The sequence below is a fragment of the Bidens hawaiensis genome, unplaced genomic scaffold (assembly GCF_021521415.1).
Source record: "Bidens hawaiensis isolate Kalapana, Puna unplaced genomic scaffold, B.hawaiensis_p1.1 tig00023446_1, whole genome shotgun sequence".
Taxonomy (NCBI): domain Eukaryota; kingdom Viridiplantae; phylum Streptophyta; class Magnoliopsida; order Asterales; family Asteraceae; genus Bidens; species Bidens hawaiensis.
The window spans coordinates 286,825-310,019 of NW_027493686.1; the positions used below are offsets into that span (position 1 = coordinate 286,825).

The 23,195-nt window shown below is 35.5% G+C and overlaps 2 protein-coding genes across 2 annotated transcripts; both read right to left on the reverse strand.

Moving 5' to 3' along the window:
* Positions 1–12,543: 12,543 nt before the first annotated feature.
* Positions 12,544–13,424, reverse strand: LOC143567586 (uncharacterized). The gene is made up of 2 exons (XM_077053974.1): positions 13,154–13,424; positions 12,544–12,752 (listed from the first exon to the last, which is right to left on the reverse strand). The coding sequence occupies exons 1-2, from the start codon at positions 13,422–13,424 to the stop codon at positions 12,544–12,546; spliced, it is 480 nt and encodes a 159-aa protein (XP_076910089.1).
* Positions 13,425–13,433: 9 nt separating this feature from the next.
* On the reverse strand, positions 13,434–22,523 carry LOC143567587 (uncharacterized). Its single transcript, XM_077053975.1, has 3 exons — positions 22,477–22,523; positions 13,696–14,593; positions 13,434–13,610 (listed from the first exon to the last, which is right to left on the reverse strand). The coding sequence occupies exons 1-3, from the start codon at positions 22,521–22,523 to the stop codon at positions 13,434–13,436; spliced, it is 1,122 nt and encodes a 373-aa protein (XP_076910090.1).
* Between the last annotated feature and the right edge of the window lie 672 nt (positions 22,524–23,195).

Here is a 23,195-nt window from a genome sequence, read left to right on the forward strand (position 1 = left end):
ACATGGTTTTGAGAAATGTATTATTATTGTTGTTATTATTATTATTATTATTATTATTATTATAGTAAAAATGTATTATTATTGTTATTATTATTATAGTTAAAATGCATATATTTTAAATTGATTATAAGTGTGTTTATATATATATATATATATATATATATATATATATATATATATATATATTATAGTAAAAATGTTATATTTTTAATTGATTATAAGTAAGTGTGTGTGTGTATAGACACACACACCTGAAAACGTTTAACGAGAATTTATTATTGAAAGTTTAATAGTGTTTGGTTCGTTAAACAAGTGTAAACAACATTAGGTTTTAATATAATTAAGGTTTTAAGTAAAATAATACACTTGATTAAAAAAGATTATAGAAATAAAAGAAATAAAAAGTATCACAAAAACCGGACTAGGGGGTTCGACCTCGCGCCCCTGGCCGGGTCTTGGGTTTTAACATGAAGTGCACTGGCCAACTGGGCCAGTGGCTAACTCATTAAGATCATGAAACGAAAATATATATAACAATAAACTCAAATTAATCCCCAATTCAAAAAAAACCCTAATCCATTCAAATTCAATTAATTATTGTTTACCCTCTTTCAATAAAAATTGACATAAGGCTTTTGTTCCCCTATGAAAACCAATAAGAATTCATGACACAATTACCTTAATTGATTACGAATTGCAAGAGTTGACGAGTTAGGGTTGTTCGGCAATGGACGAAAATCAAACGAGGTCAAGAACTGTTACTTGGCTGCAATTATATTAGGGTTTGGTTTCCCGATGAAGCCAGGCTGGTGTAGGTTCGTTTAATTGCAGTATATTCACATATTTATAGGGTTAAAAGGTCTTGGTTAGCCGCGGTTTATGTTAATGAAAATTGATTCAATTCGATATGGATTCGCTGTCAATTCCGAGTTATTTCCACATACATGGTTGGCGTGAAGGGTAAGGATCAGCGAATTAAATCAAATTCCGGATTTTATGGGTTAATTAGAAACAAGATATGGAAGGGGATGGAGGGTTCATTGGTGACGGGGAGAAAGGGAAAAGTGGGAGGGAAAAAGTGTTGTTATATTGATACAAGGTCCCTTATGTTTGGTTTGACGATCAATTGTTGTAAATAGTATTGTGTAGGGGCTAAAAGTGCACATAATAGATACTTTAAACAATTAAGAATATGTGTAAGTATAATAAAGACAAAACCAAAAGACATAATTAATAGTTGGACGTCTTATTAAATATAAAGATCCGATAACAAACGGGTAATAAAACGGACATAACATTAACCGAAATTTGACGAATGTCACATATGTGGGTGCGTAGATGTAGAGTGTGGAGACTGTTTTGAAATGGTGGGTGAGGTGATTGATGTTGAAGTTGGAATATGGTGCATGGATATGGATGGTGTTGGTTGTGGGAAAGCAGATTGCATGGGTTGAGTTTGTGAGTTGGTAATGGGTCCCATTTGCATGGGAGGAGTGGTTTTAAAATATGATAAAAAAATCATCCACTATAGGCAGTGTGTAGGGAATACTAGATGGACTTTTAGAGGGAAATTGATCTTCAACAAATACCACATGTCTAGAGTGATAAAGACAATGCGTGTGTAGATCAAAACATTTATATGCAGATTTGGACGAAGAATAACCAAGAAAAATGCACGGTTGAGACTTTGGTTGAAGTTTAGATGTGGTGTAGGGTCGAAGATATGGATATCAAAGTCATTCAAAATACTTAAGTTTAGATTAATTTGGTGAAGTACCATAAAGTTGGAGAAATGTGTTTTTGGATGCAAGGGTGGGAGTCGGTAATCGGTTGATAAGGTATATGGCAGTTTGAAAGGCGTGAGACCAAAAGGTAAGCGGGAGGCCCGCATAGTGTAATACGGCAATGTCGGTCTCAACTATGTGCCGATGTCGACGTTCGGCAATACCATTTTGTTCGGGCGTATGCAGTGTGTGGTGTAATGCGAGATACCATTGGATTGAAGAAATGGAGATAGTCCTTGGTACTCACCACCATTATCAGTGAAAATGGAAATTATGGGTGTTTGAAAATATTTTTCCACAAGAAGCTTGAATTGAGAAACAAAATTTGCAACATCTGACCTATATTTAATCGGAAATAACCAAATGTATTTTGAATAATAGTTAACAAACACCACATAATATAAAAAACCATCAATAGATTTCTGAAACGGTCCCCACACATCAGACTAAAGAAGTTGTAATGGTTTTGGAAGCGGTAAAAGTATTCTCACCAAATGGCAACTTGTGACTTTTATTAATAGCACACGATTGACAATGCAAATTAGAACTAGAGAACATTTGAAATGAAGACCTAAGTGTTTACAGATATGCTTAAAAATACGTAAACACGGATGTCCAAGTTTGTGAAGCCATTGGATAGGAGAAGTTGAGATAGTGAAGTTGACTTGAGGGTAAGGAGCCAAACTATTGATGTAGTACACACCATTAATGCCCCCCCCCCCCCCCCCAATGAGAGGCACATAGTTTTGCAACAAAAATAACATTTTTGCGTAGTTTAAGAACGCAAAGAATGTCAGGTAAAGCTAATATACGAATGGAAGTATGAATATTAGCAGAACTAGTATGAGAAATAGAGAGATTTGTACCATCACCAAGAAGGAATTTATCGGGTCCTCCATATTTCGAGAGCGAATAGACGGACGATGGAGACGACGTTAAGTGATGGGAGGTACCGCTATCAAACATCCATGGTTTGGATGTGGGGTTCGGATGAGACCGAGTTGGCAACACGACCTGTAGGGGCTGGACTGAGAGTTATGTTGTTGTCTTTTAGAAACTTTGCCAGTTTAATACATTCGCTCGTGTCGTGGCACGAATTAGAGCATAACTGACACAACAAATTGGAGTTGTTGTTGTAAGTGGAGGGGCCCGCTGGATAGTTGGAGGAGTTGTTTCCCTTTGATTGAGAGCTTCCTTGAAACCGAGAGTTGTTGTTAGAAGAGTTCGAGAAGGATCGGGATGCGAACAACCGGACTGCCTTTGGGAAAAATTGGCGGTCACTATTTGGGTAGTAACTTCAGCTTCTTTGAGAGACCGTTCAAAGTCAACTAGCTTATCAAAAAGCTTGGTGTATGTAATTGGGTTTTCCCGAACCTTGACGGTTGAGGTGATCGGAGTATATTCATCACCAAGTTCGCTAAGGATATGAACCATGAGATCTTCGTCGTCAACCGGATTCTGAACAAGCGCGAGCTCATCGGCTATGGAGCGTGTTACGTTTAGAAAATCAGAGATGGATCTGCTTCCTTGTAGGTTTCTTGCAAGTTTTGATTTCAAGGATATGATCCTTGATCGGGGCTTACTAGCATAGCTAGACATGAGACGGGCCCATGCCTCCTTTGCGGTGGATGCTGAGGCGATAGTCGACTGAATGGTGTCGATGCAAGAACTAAGAATAGCACTAAACATGTAAGGCCCCGTTACCGGTGCCTCACTTTAACGTTGGATTTACTCATAAACACAGTTCTGAATATCAGAGTTAATTAAAACTTTTGCGGAATAATATTAATAGTCAACCAATCATTACAAATATTTATAACTTGTCTTTTTAAAGCATAAATAAAACATAGTATCGAAACATCATGACAAATCTTCATATGTCAGCCTCTTCAATCTTGCCATGTGTCCCGTTCAAACCAGCTGTCTCAATCTGTTAACCTGCGTGCATACTAAAATCAGCTACGCTGAGTGAGTTCTAGTTAATTAGACGACATACAATACATCCACATACTTACATATGCACCCGAAGGTGCATACCTTCATATTTACTTACATACGTACGTACTTTCATTCTTTCTTTCATACTTACATACATACTTTCATTCATACACATACGTTTTAAAGAGCATTTCTCCCTATAATCTTCGCCGATATTATTAGGGTCGGTTCCCTACATTCGCCGACATTATTAGGGTCGGTTTCCTACATTCGCCGACATTATTAGGGTCGGTTCCCTACATTCGCCAACATTATTAGGGTCGGTCCCCTACATTTAGTACATTGTACCATACCTGTGGTACATGATTTCCTTGGTAATACGTGCAATCTCCGAAAAGCGTTCACGTACCTTCAAAATGTCATACATACCTTATTCATACATCATATATATATATTCATACATACATCATTCATACATCATACATATCAATCATATCATTAATTACCACTTGACGGTACATGCAATATCCGAAGATCGTTCACGCACCATCAAGAAATCATCATACATAAATCATACAAGGCATAAACTTACCACTTAAGGTAAGTGTATTAACTATCACATCGAGTATGCACACAACCCCGAAAACATAACAAGGAAGTGGGGCTAGAAACTCACCTCAATGCGGTTGCGTTCACCGTTTACGGTTATTCCCCTCTTTAGCTGTGCGCGACTAACTGTATAACAATTACGCGTATTAATTACTATCACTACCCATATCGTATATTCTAGCTCAATTGTAACCCTCAACGAACGGGGGTTCGGGGGCAGCGCCCCTGGCAGTGGGGTCTAGGGGCGGCAGCCCCTTGCAGGGTCCAAGGGGTAGAGCCCCTGGCTGGGGTCGAGCTGCCAGGTCAGCTTGGAAAAAATTTATTTCTATTAAATGTCTTATCCATTTTCCATTAGGATTTGAATCATTATTAAATTTGCCAACTTAAAAGTTCGAGGACTTCTTTGTAATTAATCCATTTCTTTCTAAGTCCAGGGACCATTCTGCCAATTTATTAAACTTCTAGTTCGTCCAAGTCCTTTAACGAATGGGGTTCATAACGAATGAACCCATTTGTTACTTTCTAACGAATCAGGCCTCATTCGTTTGGTCTGGTTAACGAATTGAACCTTATGACGAATTGAACTCTTATAACGAACCAGTCCTCATAACGAATTAGACTTTTTAACGAACTGGTTATCATAACGAATTGGACTTTTTATAACGAACTGTCATTATAACGAACCGCTTAGCGAATGAGACTTAGTTCGCTTTTCCTCCCTTAACGAATCAACACACGAATTACCTGCTAATTTGTTACACCCGCTAACGAACTAGGGTTAGGTCAGAATGTTAGGGAACATTCCCTGATATCCTTACCTCGTACCCCTTTTCCGGTGCCGCCTTTCCGGCGCCGTCGCTGGAAAAACGCGGTTTCGCCAGAAAAACGAGTTTTGACTCTTTTTTCACCGTTTTTCGCCCCGTTCGATCCCGATCTGAGCTAGGGTGATCCCTAAGCTCATCTTAGGTTCGGTTTATACCCGAATCCACCCGGATCTCGTGACTTAAACGGTTTAACGGTGTCGGCTCGTCGTTTCGTGACTATATCTAACGGTTTAAGCTCATATAACATCATACTATCATTACCTTAGGTCAGGATCGGTTCTTCTTCTTTGTTTCGGCTAGAGAGAATTAGAGAGAGAGAGAGAGCTTAAGTATGTGTTATGGTGGTGTATGGAATATGTGTAAAATGATTTAAATGGGTGATTAAAGGTTTATATATTTATGGATCATGGGCTTAAGCCCATGGTCTTTCCCCTTTTCCTTATTAACCCAAGTCCATAACCCATATCCATTTAACCCAACACTAGCCCGACTCATAATAACTCATATTTCATTTGTTAACCGGAACCCGAAAAATGGGATGTTACAAGTCTTCCCTCCTTAAAGAGGTTTCGTCCCCGAAACCTAACTATTACTAAAACAAATATGGGTAAAACTTGCGCATCTCTTCTTCAACTTCCCAAGTGGCATCCGATCCTTTGCGATGTTTCCATATCACTTTCACTAATGGGATAACTTTACGACGAAGCTGTTTCTCCTTGCGATCAACTATCTTGATTGGTTGCTCAATGTAGTTCAGCTGTTAATCAACCTCAATGTCCATTAATGGCACATGCGACGTGTCATCAGCCAGACATTTTCTCATATGAGAAACATGGAAGGTTGAGTGAATTCCTTCTAGATCTTCAGGCAATTCCAGTTTGTAGGTTACTACTCCTACACGATCAATAATCTTAAACGTTCCAATGTACCTCGGACTCAACTTTCCTCTCTTCCTAAAATGAATAATTCTTTTCCAAGGCGAGACCTTGAGCATCACATTGTCACCAGTGTTAAACTCAATCGGTCGTTGCCGCTTATCGGCATACGACTTCTGTCTGTCTTGAGCAGATTTCATTCTCGCCTTAATCAGATCAAACTTTGAAGAAGTTTCTTGAACAACTTCCAAACTTCCCATCTCCTTTTGACCAATCTCTCCCCAACAAACCGGAGTTCTACAACGTCTCCCATATAACATCTCGAATGGTGGCATACCAATACTTGAATGGTAGCTATTGTTGTAGGAGAATTATGCTAGATGCAGATGATCATCCCAACTTCCACCAAAGTCTAAAACACAAGCACGTAGCATGTCCTCAAGGGTTTGGATTGTCCTTTCAGACTGTCCATCTGTTTAAGGATGATACGTTGTACTGATGTTCAATCTTGTTCCCATAGCTTCATGGAACTTCTTCCAAAACCTCGAACTAAAACGAGTATCTCTATCAGACACGATCGATAATGGTACTCCATGCTTAGATACAACCTCTTTAATGAACAAGCTTTCTAACGTCTCTGACGAGATAGCCTCTCGTATATGCAGAAAGTGAGCACTCTTGGTCAAACGGTCTACAATCACCCAGATGGTATCATGATGCTTAGCTGTACGGGGTAGCTTAGTTATGAAATCCATGGTGATGTGTTCCCATTTCCATTCTAGTATCTCCAAAGGTTGTATCTTACCATAAGGCTTCTGATGATCTGCCTTGACTTCTAAACAAGTTAAGCACCTGCTGACATAATCTACTACGTCATTCTTCATTCCTGGCCACCAATAGTCTCTTTTCAAATCTTGGTACATCTTCGTAGTTCCTGGATGAATCGAATACCTTGACTTATGAGCTTCATCTAAGATTCGACCTCTCAGATCTCCATGGCGTGGAATCCACATACGGTCAAACCTAGTCTTAACACCATGCGTGTTTTCCATCAACTCGTCTTGCTAACCGAAAATCCTTTCTTTCTTCACTGGCCCTTCATCTACCAGCACCTCTGATTGCACTTTGACGATTTCTTCAAATAGACTTGAGTTCATAATCAACTGGTATGACTTCACTGTTGCAATGACTTCCTCATTCTTACGGCTTAGCGCATCGGCTACCATATTAGCTTTACCAGGATAGTACTTAATATCGCAGTCGTAATCCTTTATCAATTCTAACCATTCTCTGCCTCATGTTCATTTCCTTCTGCTCGAAGAAGTACTTTAAACTCTTATGATCCGTATAAATGGTACACTTAGTACCATACAGATAATGCCTCCATATCTTAAGAGCATGCACTACCGCTGCTAGCTCTAAATCATGCGTCGGATAAGTACTCTCATGGACTTTCAACTGTCTAGACGCGTAAGCTATCACCTTTCCTCATTGCATCAACACGCAACCTAACCCACGATGCGAAGCATAAGTACAAACAACCAAATCCTCGTCTCCGTCGGGTAAGGCAAGGATAGGAGCTTGCGTGAGTCTCTTAAACTCCTGAAAGGCCTCTTCTTGAAACCTACCCCAACTGAATACTATCGACTTTCGGGTCAAACCGGTCAACGGTGCGGCTATCTTGGAGTAACCTTCGATGAATCTCCTATAGTAGCCAGCAACCCTAAGAAGCTTCGTATGTCAGTCGGATTCTGCGGAGTCTTCCAACTTGTTATCGCCTCAATCTTGGTTGGGTCCACTGAATCCCTTCTGGATTAATCACGTGACCTAGAAATTGTACTTCTCGTAGCCAACTTAAAAGTTCAAGGACTTCTTTGTAATTAATCCATTCCTTTCTAAGTCCAGGGACCATTCTGCCATTTTATTAAACTTCTAGTTTGTCCCAGTCCTTTAACGAATGGGGTTCATAACGAATGAACCCATTCGTTACTTTATAACGAATCAGACCTCATTCGTTTGGTCTGGTTAACGAATTGAACCTTATGACGAATTGAACTCTTATAACGAACGAGTCCTCATAACGAATTAGACTTTTTAACGAACTGGTCATCATAACGAATTGGACTCTTTATAACGAACTGGCATTATAACAAACCGCTTAGTGAATGAGACTTAGTTCGTTATTCCTCCCTTAACGAATCAACACACGAATTACCTGCTAATTCATTACACCCGCTAACGAACTAGGGTTAGGTCAGAATGTCAGGGAACATTCCCTGACATCCTTACCTCGTACCCCTTTTCCAGCGCCGCCTTTCCGGCGCTGTCGCCAGAAAAACGCGGTTTCGCCAGAATAACGAGTTTTTTTCACCGTTTTTCGCCCCGTTCGATCCAGATCTGAGCTAGGGTGATCCTAAGCTCATCTTAGGTTCGGTTTATACCCGAATCCACCCGGATCTCATGACTTAAACGGTTTAACGGTGTCGGCTCGTCGTTTCGTGACTATATCTAACGGTTTAAGCTCATATAACATCATACTATCATACCTTAGGTCAGGATTGGTTTTTCTTCTATGTTTCGGCTAGAGAAAATTAGAGAGAGAGAGAGAGAGAGCTTAAGTGTGTGTTTTGGTGGTATATGGAATATGTGTAAAATGAATTAAATGGGTGATTAATGGTTTATATTTATGGATCATGGGCATGGGCTTAATCCCATGGTCTTTCCCCTTTTCCTTCTTAACCCAAGTCCATAACCCATATCCATTTAACCCAACACTAGCCCGACTCGTAATAACTCATATTTCATTTGTTAACCGGAACCTGAAAAACGGGATGTTACAAAACACGATTTGATCTTGGTTATACCAGACTACATAATCTGGTTTTGGTTTGGTGATACCTTCGTTGGTTAGGGTTTTTGGTGGAGGGGCAATATTTCAGGTGATGAATCATCGAGGTCGAGTCCAGTGAGAGTGGACTGAACTAGTGTACGCCATACCGGGAAGTTCGTGGTTGAAAGCTTAGTTGGGAAATGGGTTTGCGGCTGTAAGATGAATTACAGTTTCTTGGTTTGAAACTAGGATGGTAGGGAGAAAGATGACAAGAAAAAAAAAGCGATATGGGGAAATAATATATTGGATTGTGAGTTTACTCGTTAGAGTGTGGAAGGGCTCTGATTACCATAATAGGTTTGAATGTAATTGGCTTTAAATAATTATCTTGAGATTTACATGCATAATATATAGGAGAGTACAACTCAATTACAAGAGATATATTAGGAGTTTCCATACCACTCTACAACAATCTTGACTAGGTTTTAAACATTTAAATTTAAATGTTATGAAATATTTGCCACCATTATTTATTTATTGTATTTGTCATGATATTATCGCCCCATTTATTGACTGGGGGATGGTGTTCACCAAAAAAAATCGTTTTTTGTGGTCTTTTTTGTCGCCCATTACGGATGTCCTAAGGAATTTGAATCGACGTCACTTTTGTAAAGACAAAGATGTATTACATTTTCATTGCTTAATTAGCTGAAACTTTATATATCTTGTGTTATTATCTAAAAATCCATTTTATGTTAATATGTTAAAAATCCATTTTATGTTAATTATATATCTTGTGTTATTATTTAAGATAACAATAATTGTTATTATTATGCTGACTATTTTAGTATTAGAGATTATAGAAATTACATAAATCATCGTATTGTTTTATTAAAATTGAGGATATCATTCCTGATGCTATTTACGAATTTGATAATCACTTTTACTACTTAATTTATTATTACTTTTACTAATTTGCTTTAACTTTTGGTCTTGGTCGCATGTTAAACTTCAATTTATTTCTAAGATTTCCTTTTGAGTTTTGACTCACTTTTTAATATTCTTGTATTTAATTTATTTTTTTATACGCTCCTAAATATCACCTTATCACATTATTGGTTAAAGGGATCTACATAACACATGTTAATCCCACTCTAGTTTACTAACATTTAGGAGACCTATAAAGTAAGCATCAATCATAATCTTTAAACCATTTTAGCAATCACCATAACATAAGCATACTACTCTCTTTTTGTCACAATCTAATCATCATTTATTACGATAATACTTGTTTTTATATAAATACAATAAGGGCTTGATTATTTGGTAAAAACGAATATAGAATAAGGGTTCCATTTCAACTGTTGTAAGTAGGATGGGTATAATTGCAATATTAGCGAATGACTCAGTTAGGTCCCTAGGTCCAGGGTATACTCTAACTCCTATTAACTCCACATAAACGTCACATCACTCATTTTCTCTCTTTCACTCTATCTCACATAAAGGAAATGGTTTAATCCATTTAACTCTATCTCACTTTATTAATTGTTAATTTAATATATTGTTCTTTTCCTTTTAACCCGTGAAAAGCATAATCCATGACATTTTTTAACAAATTTAACATAGGTGGGGGAGTGGTTTAATCCATCTTAAAAGTGTCATGTCATCTTAATTTATGTCGGGCGTTAGAGTATACCTCATTGCCTTAGGGTCAGTTAAATTTTGATAATGATACGAACAAGTTCCCTCTCCCAAAACTTATTAATTTACCAATTCTGCCGATTAATATCCCTATTTGTGGCCTAGCGGTAAAGGCTTGGGTTTTCTAATGGATACTCAGGTTCGATTTTCACTTGTGTCACTTTGGGTGTATATTGGTAATGAAGGATTTGAGCTAGGTTTGGTGCAAAGGTTGTCAGTTTGAACACCGATCCCACCCGGGTGTTCATCCCATCTTGTGTTATGACAGAGAGTTCTGCTCTTTTGATGGCTCAACAACTGTCAAGTGGTAGCTGGCGGTATGGTTTCCCGGGAAAACGCCCAAGCCAAACTCTGAAAGACAACGTGGGCCGGTTAAGACAACATAGTCTGGCCATAGTAAAGCAACAGGACTCTCTAAATTCGGTGAGTGTGATAGCCTAATACAAAAAAGCCGTCATTATAGAAAAGATTATGGTATCAGAGCCTTCCATACTCATCTAAGTGGGTTACGTTCTCATTTAAGGTCAACGGTTATCAAATTGAGATATAGCTAGACCAAGTGAAAATGTTAGTCGAAGTAAAGAAGCGTGTAGAGGCTACATTAGAGAGACGAGAACGATCCCGAATTGACATAACTGAATGCAGGATAAATTGAGATATAGCTAGACCAAGTGATATTTTATTTTTTAAAGAGTAATCCTTAGATTTTCTAGAATTATACCATGTATCAACCTTTCACTATCCCATGAGGTTGTTGGATCTATTTTACAAATGAAATTGTGATTACAGTCTTTGAGGTGAGTGAATCTATTTTCACCACAAAATCTGATCCTATTATTGAGGATGAAGGATATTTTTATCCTGTTAGATTCAAGATCGTCATAAATAAAATCCCTAATCTAAATAGTTATGTTGGGTCGACAAAATCAATATATTATATATATTCAAATCAAATGGGCTTTTAAATCAGAAATAGAATAGCTGGGCTAAAAAGCCTCACATGTTATTGCTTGACCTAAAGATACAAATTCATATTTAGCCCGAGTCTATTAGTACAAATGAGATTAGGCTTTTTCATGGATAAAATGTAATAAAAAATAATTAGCCCAATTACAATGAGTTAGCTGGGGACTGGGCAGGGGTAGTATTAAGAGGTTGCTTTATGCAAATAAGTTAAGTATACGTGTAGTAAGTAATATAGTGTGGAATTATATCTAACGTGGTAACAAACCCACCCGACGCGATGGTCGTAACACTTAGGATCATTACAGCAAAGGCACTAAATCAAGGTTAGGTTTGTTACGGTAACGACACTAAACCCGAAAAATAAGTTAGTAAACGTCGAGAATAGTATCGACACACGTATACAACTTATAACTTCGTTACGATACAAACACTAAAGCCAATAAATAAACTAGTAAACGGCACCCGTATATGATGTATGAATTAGGTTTTATAAACCTTAACTAAAATCCTTTTATAATGGTACCTCATTTGTCACATAAATACACATGCAGACATAAACATTATGCTGAAGTTACTATAAGAAGATGTTAGCAGTTTATAGTAAGATGTTTTGAAAGGAAAAAAAAACACACACATATATATATATATACACTCATTGGCGGATCTAGAACTAAATTCCAGGGGTAACCTAAAAATTTTTGTTTTCATCATACATTCATGTAAAAAAAAAAGACGATAACAAATAAAGTTAACACACCTACCTAATAGATGATCTCTCCTCTTCGGCATTTAATAGCTTGAAATCAGGCCATTACATCGTCTTCCGTTACTTTATTAAATGTTTCTCTTTCGACCGAACAAATTAGAGCATTGTTCAAATAATCGTCAGCCATTCGATTGCGTAAATCCGTCTTGATAAGCTTCAATTTAGAAAAACATCTTTCAACGGTTGCGGTTACAACCGGTAAAACCAACGCTAGCTTCAATATCCGATATACCAAAGGAAAAGAAAGATGTTATCCGGTTTCCACCATTAAACGAGCAAGATCACTTATTCCATCCAGTTTTGCAAATCTTTCATCTTCTTTTACAGAGTGATAGAAGACATTAAGCTCACCCAAAAGACACCCTCTTTCTTTTGTAGTAAAATCTTTCTCATACATCTCAGAAAATGCAATTATCTTAGACGTGTCAAACTTAGAAACCCGGTCACAAGGATTTAAACCTGACATGTTTTCTAGCAAAGTAGTTGTTACCTCATTGAATCAATTTCCAAATTCATGAATTTGCATATCCAAAACCGTATTAAAAATGTCAACTTCAAAATGATGTCGATTAGTAATGACATTCTTTTGGTTTCTAGCCTTACCATACGTTTCCGTCATATCTAACATCTTGATGTTGTTTATTACACAAAAAGATGTTACTTTTTCCAACATTGAAGCAAACCCGTTTTGCCTTAAATCATTCAATGCTCGTTTTGTTCCATTTATTAACTCAGCCACTTCTAATAAATCTTGACTTTTTTTTGAAGATGTTTTGAAAGTACATTTGTGTGGCCTAAAACATTTTCCATCAAGTGCGCATAAAAAACAAAGTCAAGTTTTTTGAAATATGATAAAATACCTTTTGCATGGGTTCGTTGTTCAGTGGCATCTCCTTTTTGAATATTACGAAGCACGTCAACAATTTCCGGAAATAATTTAAGCAAACTTATGATTGTTCTATGATGAGAATCCCATCGTGTATCTCCAGCTCGTACAAGGGAAACCTCTTGGTTTAATCCTTTTCCGGTCTTAATTTCACCTTTTTGAATTTCTTTTTCTACTCTTTCTTTTTTTGCCTCGCGTATCATATCTTTTCGTTTGCAAGAAGCAGAAATCGTGTTAACAATCATGGCAATGTATTAATAAAAAGTTTTAACACCGGTATGTTTTTTTGCAACAGCCACAATCACCAACTGAAGTTGATGAGCAAAGCAATGTATATAATGTGCTGACGGGTTATCTTTCAAAATCAAAGCTTTTAGCCCATTAAACTCTCCACGCATATTGCTTGCACAATCATAACCTTGACCTTTAACCTGTTTTAACAAAAAGAAACTATAAGATAAATCAAATAATCTTTGTTAAAGTTTTTGTAATTAAAGTATGAAACTTATTACTTACTTGATCCATGCTCAATTGGTTACTAGCTAATAAAGAAACAATGGCTTGTTTAAGAGTTAAGGAACATGTGTCTTTCACATGAGCAACTCCAATAAAACTCTCTTTAACAATTCCAAGTTTATCAACATACCTCACGACTACAGCCATTTGTTCCTTTAAAGATACGTCACTAGACTCATCTACTAACAACCCAAAAACATTGTCTTTAATTTCTTCACAAATCATCTTGGTTACTTCTTTTGCAAAGCATTCGATAATCTCTTTTTGTATCGATGGAGATGTCAACTTGTTATTCTTTTTTGCATTTCCTAATGTGTACTTACCAATATCCGGGTTATTTTCACTAATCAACTTTAAAACTGCAAAAAAAAGACCTTTAGAAAAAGAGTCCTCCGATTCATCATGACCACGGAATGATAAAGAATTTTCTAACAAGAATTTGGTAGTACGAACCGAACCCATTAATCGAAACCGATTTCCAATCCTTTCTTCTTTACTTTGCTTGTTGAATTTCTCATTAATGGATTGTTTTTGGTTCAAGAGATTGTCAGATTTTTGCATCGCCTTATTATGATAGCTGTCAACCTTCCCAACATGTTCTTTTAAAGCACCTGGTTTACTCCAATGACAAAAGCCTTCAGTTGAAAAAGTATCTCTTCCACCTTGATTACCAACAGTTTCTTTAAACAAGTAGCAACATAAGCAATATGCTTTATCTACTTTTATGCTATACTCTAACCACGGATATTTATCAAACCATTCTACATTAAAACGTCTCGGCTTACCATTATAGGCTTTGAATGGAAAGTTATGATTTTGTGGTTGAAAAGCCTTTTTAACAAGATAATGTCGTCTTATGTCATCTCTTTGATTAGGGTGATAACTAGCAATAGGTGGCCTATCAAAGGGATCCGAATGAAGATCATTCAAATCAATTGTATGTGGAATTGAAGGACTTGAAGTCGAAGGAATGTTTAGACCAATATTATCATCATCTTATTCTTGCACATCATTACCAATATTTGGACTTCCATCAACATCATCAAACTCTTGAAATTTTCTTTAAAAAATTTGCCAATAAGAGCTTGCTTAGGATGTGGTTTCATCTTCAAAGTTCCAAATACCCTAATGGCCTAATTAAGTAATTATATAAGAAAGTAAGAGTTAAAATATTAATTATAAACAAAGACAATAACTAAAACTAACAACCAAACCCTAATCTAAAGTCCAATTTCATGTCTTTAAATATAACTATATAAACCCTAAAATAAAATAGAAAACAAACAAGAACAATACCTTTTGAAGAAGGGGTCGGAGAAGTGGCGAACAGCTGTGGTGACTGGAGAAAGGGCCGGCGGACGGCGGTGGTGGCTGAAGAAGGGGCCGGCGGTGGTGGCTGAAGAAGGGGCCGGCGGTGGTGGCTGGTAATTGCTTGGTCTGGTCGTCTGGATATGGTGAGAGGATGGGAGCAGATCGCAGATGGTAATTGTTTTATAACTTTATTATATTATTTTTTTGGTTTTATTTTATTTAAGTTGTGTGGGTTTTTATCTAATGTGTGGGCTTTTAATTAATGTGTGGGCTTATCAAAATCTTTGAGGGGTAACCCAGTTTTCGTTTAGGGGTAACCCGATATATAAAACGACGAAAATAAATTTTTTTTTACACTACGAAATGGAAGTTGAGGGGTAACCCGGGTTACCCCTGCCCAAACCTTATGTCCGCCACTGTATATACTAGTTTGATCCTCCCGTGTTACGGGGGTTTATTCGAGTTTTGTTTTAATCGTTTTGCTATTTTATGATAATTTATTTTATTTTTTTAGCGTAGTTTAGTTTTAATTTAATACATATACATTAGTTTGTTATTATATTTTCTAGCATTTGAGTTTTTTCAATTGAGATGTGTATGTTTTTTAGATTTTTAACGAACAAACATAAATGGACACGAGCATGTTGATTTTTTTAAATGAACAAACATGAACACAAATATTTGTTTAATGAAAAAGAGGATGTTAATCTAGTTGACAATGGTGGGTAGTATCGGAAGTTAATCTGCGATGAAGATGATAGACCAGCAAAAGAGAACATGTAAAGGAGATAAATTAAATTAAGTTTTAATGATAGTGTTTACCAATAAATGAGATCTTATAACCCATTTGAGGGCTATTAGGGTTTGGTAAGACCCATAACTCGTGTAAATTATTCTTTGATGATCAAGGGGTTATTTCACAGATAAATGAGATGTTATAACCCGTTTAGGAGTTATCCGGGTTTGGTGAGACCCATGGCCCGCAAAAATTATTGTTTCATTATGAAATAGTTTCATTAATATATAAGATGTTATAACTCATTTAAAGACTATCCGGGTTTGGTAAGACCCATACCCGTGAATTCGGGTCAAATGCATGAGAATCCCCCATTTAGAAATCAAGCAATCTAGTGGCTCTAGAGAATTGGGGGAACAACCTGAGAGCGGCACATAGGATTTCATGGTAAACAATTATATAGATAGTTAGATATATAGGATTAGGATCATGTGAGAACTATTTGAAATTGAGAATTTTGAGAACCATTTTAAACCACAAAAAACCTTCTTTTTAACAAAAAAAATAAAAATATATATATAAAAAACAAAAAAATCCGAAAATAAAAAAAGTAAATAACCAAAATTTTTATTTTTCATTCCGGTTTTATAAAAAAAATAAAAAAATTGAAAAAAAAATATCGGTTTAACAAAATTATACACATATGTATAATACTTATTTTTTAAATTTTATACATGTTTTTTATACACATGTTGTAAGTCCCCCTGGGGCGTCGCTGATCGATACGAGATCCGCACGAGGTCTAGGAGTGCGGAATCCTCCTAGACTCGTTTAATGGTGTAGAAGATGACGAACACGATTACACATAAACAAACACACGAACAAACACACGAATGGAATAAACGCTTGTAAGTCCCCTCGGGGCGTCGCTGATCGATACGAGATCCGCACGAGGTCTAGGAGTGCGAAATCCTCCTAGACTCGTTTAATGGTGTAGAAGATGACGAACACGATTACAAATAAACAAACACACGAATAAACACACGAATGGAATAAACGAATCTGCAGATACTTTATATACTAACCAAACCACGTTACAAACCGAACAAAAACAAAGACATGGCCGACCCGATGTGAGCTCTACCTCGGGCCGTCCCACACGACTCTCTCTCTCTCTCTCTGTTTCTCTCTAGACAATTTAACTGAACACAAAATACTCTAACTTTTTGAATACAAAACCCTAAACAAGACACACATATATATAGATAACCAACTTCGCGGGCTTGGGCTTGGGCCTGTAGGCGAAGTTGTTCTAACTTCGCCACTTCGTCTCCGCTGGTCAGAATTGCATAGCGACGGTCACAAAATGCACCAACAGACTCCCCTTTGACCGTTGCTCTCAATTCTAACAAACACAAAAGATCATCTGTTACAAAACATGCACCAACAGACTCCCTCTTAACTGATGATCTTCTGTTTGCTTCTTCTTGTAGGACTCGTTTGGACTGTGATCTTCAAACTTGAACTTCACATATACATGCAACATCCATCCTGTCTTCAACCAGCCGTGTCTGAAACTGTCTTGTAGCTCCACAAATCTACCAATCACCCGGCGTCTTCCATATCAGATCTCCCCTTCAGTGTAAGCTCCTCCGACTATATCGATCGAGATCTTTGACATGCATCCCCCTGCCTAATTGATCATCTCAACCAATCATGTGAAGTTCTTCTAACTTCACCAACACGTGAAGTTGTGCTCCCTCCACAACTTCACCAACACGTCGGAATTGTATAATAAGATAAGGTTCAATCTTCAACTACTCAACATCAAGTGAGATCAATTTCATCACAAAACCACCTTGACAGAATCTAACACACATGACCATTAATTAATCTGAAGCATCATCAATCACCAGGGATAACGATCAAGAACATAAACAAGTTAATTCCCGATTAAATCCAACTTGTTCCAAAATCGTAACAGGATCCAATTCTCGAACGCCTTGAAAATAACATAAATAATATGCTCTGACCGCAATCCAGTAATGACGAAAACCCGAACAAAATTTGACTTCTTCAGTTGGTCAACCTCGAACAACAACTATTTCTTTGCCCAAAAACACCCAAATATGTGTCAATATCCAGTTTCAATCAATATCCCATTCACAACTTCAACTCCATATCCAGAGTTGACCCGTATTTGTTCACACGTAAGACCAAGAGATACCAAGTTTCACTCGTTGCCAGAACAACACTTTCGGTCTCACAATAATCGTGTACACCTGGCCATTCGGACGAAAACTCCAAACAAATTTTTTTTTTAACTTCGCCAAAAGTCAACTTCGCCCAAAAGTCAACTTCGCCCCTCATTAACTTCGCCTGGCTATAACTTCGTCTGGCTATAACTTCGCCTAAACCCTAAAATTTAAGCGACAACTTCGCCTGAACCCAATAACTTCGCCTACGGCGGCTGTTCGGCCAAAAACACATCAGAAACGTGCCAGAAACACCAAAACGCAGATCTCGAACCATAGCATAAGAGCCTAAGGCTCTGATACCACTTGTAAGTCCCCCCGGGGCGTCGCTGATCGATACGAGATCCGCACGAGGTCTAGGAGTGCGGAATCCTCCTAGACTCGCTTAATGGTGTAGAAGATGACGAACACGATTACACATAAACAAACACACGAACAAACACACGAACAAACACACGAATAAACACACGAATGGAATAAACGAATCTGCAGATACTTTATATACTAACCAAACCACGTTACAAACAGAACAAAAACAAAGACACGGCCGACCCGAGGTGAGCTCTACCTCGGGCCGTCCCACACGACTCTCTCTCTCTGTTTCTCTCTAGACAATTTAACTGAACACAAAATACTCTAACTTTCTGAATACAAAACCCTAAACAAGACACACATATATATAGATAACCAACTTCGCGGACTTAGGCTTGGGCCTGTAGGCGAAGTTGTTCTAACTTCGCCTATGGCGAAGTTGTTCTAACTTCGCCACTTCGTCTCCGCTGGTCAGAATTGCATAGCGACGGTCACAAAATGCACCAACACATATATACAATTTAAGGTATATGATAATGTACATATGTGTATATTACGTAACTAGAGACTAAATGAAATTATACACATGCGCATAATACGAAGTTTTTTTATTTTTTTTTATTTTTTTATGAAACCGGAATGAAATATAAGAATTTTAGTTTTTTTTATTTTTTTAAAACTTTTGTTATTTTTTGTTTTATGATTTTTTTAAATATTTTTTAGAGATTTTTTTAGTGGTCCAAAATGGTGCTCAAAATTCTCACTTTTCAAATAGTTCTCTTAGGATCCTTACCATATATATATATGGTAAGGATCCTAAGAGAACCCTTTGCAAATTGAGAACCATTTTGAGTCACAAAAAAACCTCTAAAAAGGTTTTTTTTAAAAAGATCATAAAACGAAAACAAACAAAAATTCTAAAAAAGTAAAAAAAACAAAATTCTTATATGTCATTCCGGTTTCACAAAAAAACACTTTATATTATACAAATGTGTATAATTTCATTTAATCTCTAATTGCGTAATGTACACATATGCACATTATTATTACCTTAAATTGTACAAATGTGTATTAAAAAATGGATATAAAATTTAAAAAATAAGTATTATACATATATGTATAATTTTGTTAAACCGATATTTTTTTTTCAACTTTTTTTATTTTGTTTATAAACCGGGATGAAAAATAAAAAAAAAAATTGGTTTTTTACTTTTTTTATTTTCGAGTTTTTTTTGTTTTATAATTTTTTTTTTATATTTTGTAAAGAAGAGTGTTTTTTGTGGTCTAGAAATGGTTCTCAAAGTTCTCAATTTCAAAATAGTTCTCACATTATCCTAATCATATATATATATATATATATATATATATATATATATATATATATATATATATATGTATATGGGAGGGTTATCCTAAAAATAAGTAGTTTCCTAGAAAGACTAGGAATAAATCATAACTATTGAATCATGTTAATCAATGGTTGAAATTTAAAATCACCAATAACCGACATAGTTTTCTAGAATTGTTCTTTCACTATCATTTGTAATGTCAAATGTCAAAAATTTGTTGGTTCTTACCATTCCTAGAAAACTACTTATTCTTATTTGAACCCTTATATATATATATATATATATATATATATATGGGAGAGTTGGTTTAAGTTCAAGAAAGAAATGAAATTACTGCGAGAAATGCGATAAATGAATATGAGCCACTAGTTTTATTTTAGATTTTATAAGTTTAAATATAAATGAAAAAGATATAAATGCAACAATAAATGCACATTCTCTCTACAATTAATACAACTAATATAACCATAATAAATCTCTCTCTAATTAATATATCTACATAATTTAACTAAAATAATTTAAAAGATAAATACACTAATTTAATTTTCATAAATAATAAAAAAAATGTCATACAAATGTGTCCATTAAATATAAACAATAAATATACAACCTACACAAAATTATATAACCTACACTTGTTTTGAGCAATAAAAACATACAACATACAAAAAAAACATATAACTTACATATTAAATTCGACATCAACAATTATATAAACTACACAAATATACACATATCCTACACATGTGTAGGTTATATGTTTTTCGTGTGTAGGTTATGTTTTCTTATTCTTAGAACAAGTGTGGGTTATATGTTATTGTGTAGGTTGTATATTTCACATTTAATGCAAAAATATGTAAGATAGGTTTTTGTATTATTCATCACAATATAACTACGTGTTGATGGATATTGATAAGTTGAGTTGGAAGAAATTGGTTTTAAATAGAAAATTTTTTTAATGTACGAATAAATTGTATTTGTGTAGGATAAAGTTTTCATGTATAGGTTATATGTTTTCGTGTGCATGTGTATTTTATTGATGATGAATTTTGTGTGTATGTTATATGTTTTCTTATTCTCAGAACAAGTGTAGGCTATATATATTTGTGTATGTTGTATTTTTTTTATATATATTTTTAATGCTAACACATGTAAAATAGTTTTTTATATTATTTATCACAATGTAAACTACGTGTTGATGGATATTTATATATTGAGTTGGAAGAAATTTGGATAGAAATAATTTTAACATATGAATTAATTGCACTTGTGTAGGATAAATTGTACTTGTGTGGGATAAAAGTTTGGATAGAAAATAAATGAATTCTTAATATTTTTCAATTATAGTAATTTGATTAGTTATATTAATTTAATAGATATACTAATAGAAGAGAGAGATGCATTTATAATTTCTTAATTAATCTTGAAGTTTTTAAAACCTTAAATAAAACTAGTGGGCCATATTCATTTCTCGCATTTCTCGCAATAATTTCGTTTCTCTCTTGAACCATCCCTTGGGAGAGTTATCTTAAAAATAAGTACTTAATCATATCACAGCCATTGGATCATGTTAATCAATGGTTGAGATTTAAAATTACCATTAACCGACATAGTTTCCTAGAATTACTCTTTCATCATTATAACCGACGTAGTTTCCTATAATTGTTCTTTCACCATCATTTGTAATGTCAAATGTCAAAATTTTGTTGGTTCTTACCATTTCTAGGAAACTCCTTATTCTTATTTGAACATTTATATATATATAGATAGATAAAGGATAGAATACGAAAATCCTTTATCGTACAATAGGTACGCAACATTCTGGAACGTCCATCTTCAATAACCATCCTAATCCTAAAATCACAATTACGCGAGCCGGCCTCCGTCAACCTCTTCTCCCGTCGATTTCGTCCACCTTCACCATCGCCGTTCAACGATTCCGTCCACCATCCACCCTCGCGACCACCATCTTCTTCCGACACAACCATCAATCGTTGATAAAATTGCCCAATTGAAATTAAATTTGTTGAACTAATTGATCAATTAAACTTTGAAATTGGTCCAATTAATCATCAATTTGAAGTTTCAATTAATCAATTTTGAGTTTTGCAGAAACCCATTTGTTGACGCTCCATATTTTGTTTATATGACCGAATCAATTATCAAATTAATGGTCGATTGACGATTGTTTGATGATTATGAGATTATATGAAGAGATTTCAGTGTTCAATTTCATGTTTACAGGTGTTTAATTTATTTTTTTGTTAGTTTTAGAAGTTTTAAACACCCAGAACTTCTTAGAACTTCTAAACTTTATTAGAACTAACTTTTTTTAACAACCTGAACTTCTTAGAACGTATTAGAATGTTTAACACATGTTTATTTTTTTTTTGAACACCCAGATCTTCTTTGAATGTATTAGAACGTTTAAAGATGTTCTTTTCTGGTCAGAACGTTTAAAGATATTCAGTTTTGTTTCAGAACGTTTAAACATAATATTTGTACTGAACTTATAAACAACATTATTTAAAAACGTATAAACATAACGTATAAACTTTTTGTACTGAACTTTTAAAGTTTAATTGATTTTGTTCTGAACGTTTATACAGAACATATAATACGTTTAAACAGAACGTATAAACAGAATGTGTAAACTTAATGTTAATACGTTCAATGTCAAAACCCAGAACTCAAAACTCAAAATTGATGGACGGAAGCTTCAAATTGATGATTAATTAGATCAATTTCAAGGTTAATTGATCAATTAGGCTCATCAACAATTTCAATTTTAATTTCAATTGGAAATTGCTTAACTAACCTGTGACCAACAATCGATGGTGGTGACAGGACGATGGTGGTGCTCATGATAGTAGACGATGGTCACGACGGTGGACTTTGACGGGTACGCGTTAAGTATTTTTAGGTTAATTACAATTATGCCACTAAGCAGTTTTAATTTCAATTAGAATCGGTGGTGCAGGAAGTCGCGTATGTAATGTTCGATAAGAGATTATTGTACGTTAACTCGCCCCAATATATATATATATTTATATAGGATCAGGATCATGAGAGAACTTTTTTGAAATTGAGAACTTTGAGAACCATTTTGGACCACAAAAAACACAAAAATAAAAAAAATCATAAAATAAAAAAAAACATAAAAATGAAAAAAGTAAAAAAACCAAAATTCTTATTTTAACATCCCGGTTTCATTAAAAAAACTCGGTTTAGCAAACTATATACACATATGTATAATATATACATATATGTACATTTACATGATTTTTTTATACACATGTGTATAATTTAAGATAAATGATACTGTACATATGTGTATATTACGTAACTAAAGATTAAATAAAATTATACATATGTGTATAATACAACTGTAGGTCCCCCCCCAGGGGGCGTCGCCGATCGATACGAGATCCGCACGAGGTCTAGGAGTGCGGAATCCTCCTAGACTCGTTAATAGTGTTTAAGATGAAGAACACAAACACGTACACGAACAAATACACGAACTAATACAAGAACGGG

Bases quoted from the DNA above. Each gene is read 5' to 3' on its own strand.
- LOC143567586 (XM_077053974.1), bottom strand. From the start codon at position 13,424: ATGATTGTTAACACGATTTCTGCTTCTTGCAAACGAAAAGATATGATA. The intron at 12,753-13,153 runs GTATTTTATCAT...AAAACATGTCAG, and splicing joins ACAACGAACCCATGCAAAAG to GTTTAAATCCTTGTGACCGG.
- LOC143567587 (XM_077053975.1), bottom strand. From the start codon at position 22,523: ATGAGCACCACCATCGTCCTGTCACCACCATCGATTGTTGGTCACAG. The intron at 14,594-22,476 runs GTTAGTTAAGCA...TCCCTTTGATAG, and splicing joins CCATCGATTGTTGGTCACAG to GCCACCTATTGCTAGTTATC. The intron at 13,611-13,695 runs GTAAGTAATAAG...TTGTTAAAACAG, and splicing joins ACCAATTGAGCATGGATCAA to GTTAAAGGTCAAGGTTATGA.